Source organism: Arachis hypogaea, chromosome 12, assembly GCF_003086295.3.
Source record: "Arachis hypogaea cultivar Tifrunner chromosome 12, arahy.Tifrunner.gnm2.J5K5, whole genome shotgun sequence".
NCBI lineage: Eukaryota > Viridiplantae > Streptophyta > Magnoliopsida > Fabales > Fabaceae > Arachis > Arachis hypogaea.
Window position 1 is genome coordinate 20,868,023 of NC_092047.1, and position 3,901 is coordinate 20,871,923.

General features: G+C 41.9%; 1 protein-coding gene across 1 annotated transcript; it reads right to left on the reverse strand.

Moving 5' to 3' along the window:
- Positions 1-294: 294 nt before the first annotated feature.
- Positions 295-2,889, reverse strand: LOC112729814 (uncharacterized). The gene is made up of 6 exons (XM_025779960.1): positions 2,593-2,889; positions 2,209-2,547; positions 1,287-1,878; positions 1,065-1,138; positions 573-791; positions 295-480 (listed from the first exon to the last, which is right to left on the reverse strand). Exons 1-6 carry the CDS (start codon positions 2,887-2,889, stop codon positions 295-297), a joined length of 1,707 nt encoding a protein of 568 aa, XP_025635745.1.
- Positions 2,890-3,901: the final 1,012 nt, after the last annotated feature.

The following is a 3,901-nucleotide window of genomic DNA, read 5'->3' on the forward strand; positions in this document are numbered from 1 at the left end:
AAATAGAAACCAAACTGAATGAACATAAGATGTAAATTGATAATAGTAGCTTTGTAGATTATAAACAAGACATTGTCAATGTAACATAGTTGTAGTTGTCCACATAAGGATAAACAGACTGAAACAGCTACCTTCAAGCATAAACTCTGTTAAATTATCTACTACCAGAAAATTAAAATAAACCATACAATCTACATAAGAGCCATTCCCTTAGAGAAATAACAAAAAATCCAAAATATCAACCAATGCCCAAATCCCATATATATTGTTAAAGCAGCTGCTACATCATCCCAATCAAGGGTTTTTCTTTCTTGGTGCCTTGAACTGTGGTGTTGGAACCATCTTCATGAACCTTGCCAACCTTGAAGATGTGGCTGCACTTGCTCCTTGCATAGGATCGACAGAAGTAGTTACTGGTTGTGGTGTGGTCTTCCATTTAGTTGGTAACATAGGTGGCCTTGTTGCTGGTGGTGGTGGTGCCTGCTTGAAGTGTAATAAGTTAAATGAGTTACTGTGAAAAGGGGAGTTAAATATAGGATTATAAACAACAAATCATTTGGGACCTTTTATACCTCATCTTGTGTTCTACCATAGCTTGGTTGGGATAATTCAACCTCTTCAGCTTGCGGTCCAGACACTGGGGGTGGAATGTCAGCTGCCGATGTTGCCGGATTGGTACTGTTGCTTGCTTCAGGTGCAGGTGTACTTCCAGTAGCAGCAACTTTGTCCTTTGAAGCTGCCACAGCTGCTGCTGCAGCCGCAAGAGCAGCAGCAAGCTCATCAGCTCTCTTCTATTTGCATCCCCTCTTGGTGTGGTCCTTTACACCACAATATGTGCATGTGAATGGCTTGAGCTGTCTCTTTAGGGTAACAGTCTGCTTAGCTTTCTTGTTTACACTAGGACCCTCATCAGCGTCCTTTCTTCTTTTGGTTGTGAGCTTTCCTGGTTTCCGTTTGATGTTAGGAGCCTGGGGCTTACTATATGCTGATTTTTCTCACATGGATTGACCCGGAAGAGGATTGATATAATGTTCGTAGGTCTTCGTGTATGAATCCATTGTGACCAAGGGGTGGCAGAAATCCTCTGGTCTTTTGTTCACCCGTGCAAGAGCAGCACAGGCATGGACACAGGGAATGCCTACAGCACACCAAACAGAACGCAAGGCAAGTCCAGATCATGTTAGTTAACAGTTCAGGTAAAAATTACACTAAAATGAATCTAATGATAATGCAAATGAAGATAAATAGAAAGAAACAGAATTAGATGTAAATGTAACAAAAATTACCTGTTAACATCCATAATTGGCAGGTGCAAAGTCTTTTGCCTAGATCGACAACCATGTTTGTTGGTTGTCCATGGACCTCAAACTTCTCATAGGCTTCATCCCCAGTCCATATAGGTACCCAGTTCTTTGACTCTTTCCTTACCTTTTCTAACCGGCTCTGAATAACTGGAGGAAGTTTTCCGATGTGGTTGTTCAACTTTATCTTGTTCTTTGCAATGGACCTCATAACGAACATCCTTACCTCTTCAAGCAGTGTGATGATTGGCTTGCTCCTAGCCTCTTTGATCCTTGCATTGAATACCTCACATGCGTTATTGCATATATTATCCAGCTTTGGCCTGTGGCTAAATTGAGACTTCGTCCATGAATGCCTAGGCCACTTGTTAAGGTATGTCCATGCTTCTTCACTGACTCTTTTGATCTTGTCCATGTTGCCAATAAAATCTTGAAAGGTGGTCGACCTTGCAGCATCCCAAAGGAGTCTCCGCAGCTCAAGATCCTTCCACTGTTTGTTAAAGTTACGCCACAGGTGCCATACACAGAAACGATGGTGGACCTGTGGCATGACCTCTTCCACAGCCGAAATCAACCCCTGCAATTGATGGAAAGATATATCAGACACCAAACAATAACCAATACCCAATCAGCCTAACTAATCAATAACCAACCACCCTAAATAATCAATAACCAATCAGCTTAAATAATCAATAAGCAATCACCCTAAATAATCAATAACCAATCAGCCTAACTAAGCAAACCACCTAACAAATCAAACTACTTAATTAACCAAATACCCTGAATATTCACACATACTACAAGTGATTTCAGCAACTTGCAATTATCCATACCAAATAAAACATAGAATCAAATAGTTTATACAATGAACTAATATACATTTTGCTTCCAATATAAACTGGCTAACCTTCTGCATATCAGAAATGAAACACCACCCGTTAGCCTTATAGTCTCCTAAGTCTTCGTGGAGTAACTCCAAAAACCATTTCCAGTTCTCCTTATTTTCAATGTTGACTATAGCCCAAGCAACCACATAAATGTGGTGATTTGCATCTTGTGCGACAGCTGATAATATCTGTCCCCCAATCTGCGTCTTCAGAAATGCACCATCGAGACCGATTAAAGGTCGACAACCAGCTTTAAACCCGTTCTTGCAACCACTCAGGCAGATATATATTTTATCAAACATTACTTGGCCGTCAGGCAGTGGAGTAACCCCAATCTTTACAGTGGATCCCGGATTGGTCTTTAGCAGCGTTTCAGCATAATCCCTTAACAAGGCATACTATGCCTTTTCATCCCTGTAGACAATATTTCTTGCATCAGCCAAGGCTCGGGCTAATGAATTTCTATGCAGTATGAGATCACACTTAGACCTAAAGTATGTTGCAGCCTCACATTGCTTGAAGTTGGGGTACTTTCTAACCTTCTTGACCAACTTACTTGCCAGCCAAGCTCTGTTTGCAGCCCTATTAGAATTCTCTCTCGGACATGTATGATCGTCATAAAAGGTCTTAATTTGCCAACAAGTGTCCTCATGATCCCTTGAGGCATAAACAACCCAGCAGCACTCTTCCACCTGGCACATTGCCCTACACCTCACATTGTCATTCTATACAAACTTAATCCTTCTACCCTCCTGAATGGTAAACTCTCGCACAGCATCCCTAAAGTCTTGTTTAGTATTAAACTTCATTCCCACTTGCAGTTGCAACTCACCAAATCTCTGTCCCTCCTGGAAGATTGGAAATTCATCCGATTCTCCATCAGATTCCAATTTATCTTCAGAATTAGGAGGAGTCTTCATCTCCTCCGAGTGCCAAGAGTTGGCACCATCAGACTCTGCACCCAGGTCAAGAGCATCATACATAAATCCCCCTCCTGGACTTCCTAAAAAACCAAGGTCCACCTCTACATCAGATAAGCCTGCCACAATTGCATCATCATCTTGCATAATAGTGTCTTTATACATCTTTTCCTTTCCTTTGGCCATGGCTGAGGCCTTCTGAACCTTCTTGACCTCTTTTCTAATTGGTTGTTTAACCAATTCATCATCACTACTAGAGCTGGCCTCCTGCACAGGGACATAAGAGTCATCCTCTGAACTCCTTTCATCACTACTGGATCTGTTTCCAGTTAAATCCACATGAAAAGTTTGCTTTCCTTTGTTAGTACTCCACTGTCCCCTTGCCTGAGATCTTGTGATTCTTTTAGGTGGGTTAAATTTGGGCTTGGTTTTGGAAGTAATCTTGGGCTTGGGCTTTGGTTGAGTTTTCTTGGGCTTCTGGTTCTGTTTGGGTTTTGGATTCTGCTTGACAGTTGGGGTTGTATTGGGCTTTGTAGTGGGTTTTGGGTTGGATATATGATGGAGTTTGGGGTTCTCATGATCAGCCATAGACTTGGTGTCATCATGCATAGGTTTTGTGATGGGAGTGTTAGCAGGAACTGGGATTGCAGTTGGACTATTTGGAATGGGGATTGGGGTAGGAGGAACTGGGTCAGGATCAGCTTTGTCATGTGGCATTTCATTTAAGGTATCCTCAGGGGTGTTCTTCTTGTTTAACTCACCACCAGGCTCCTCTTGTTGAATATAATCCAGA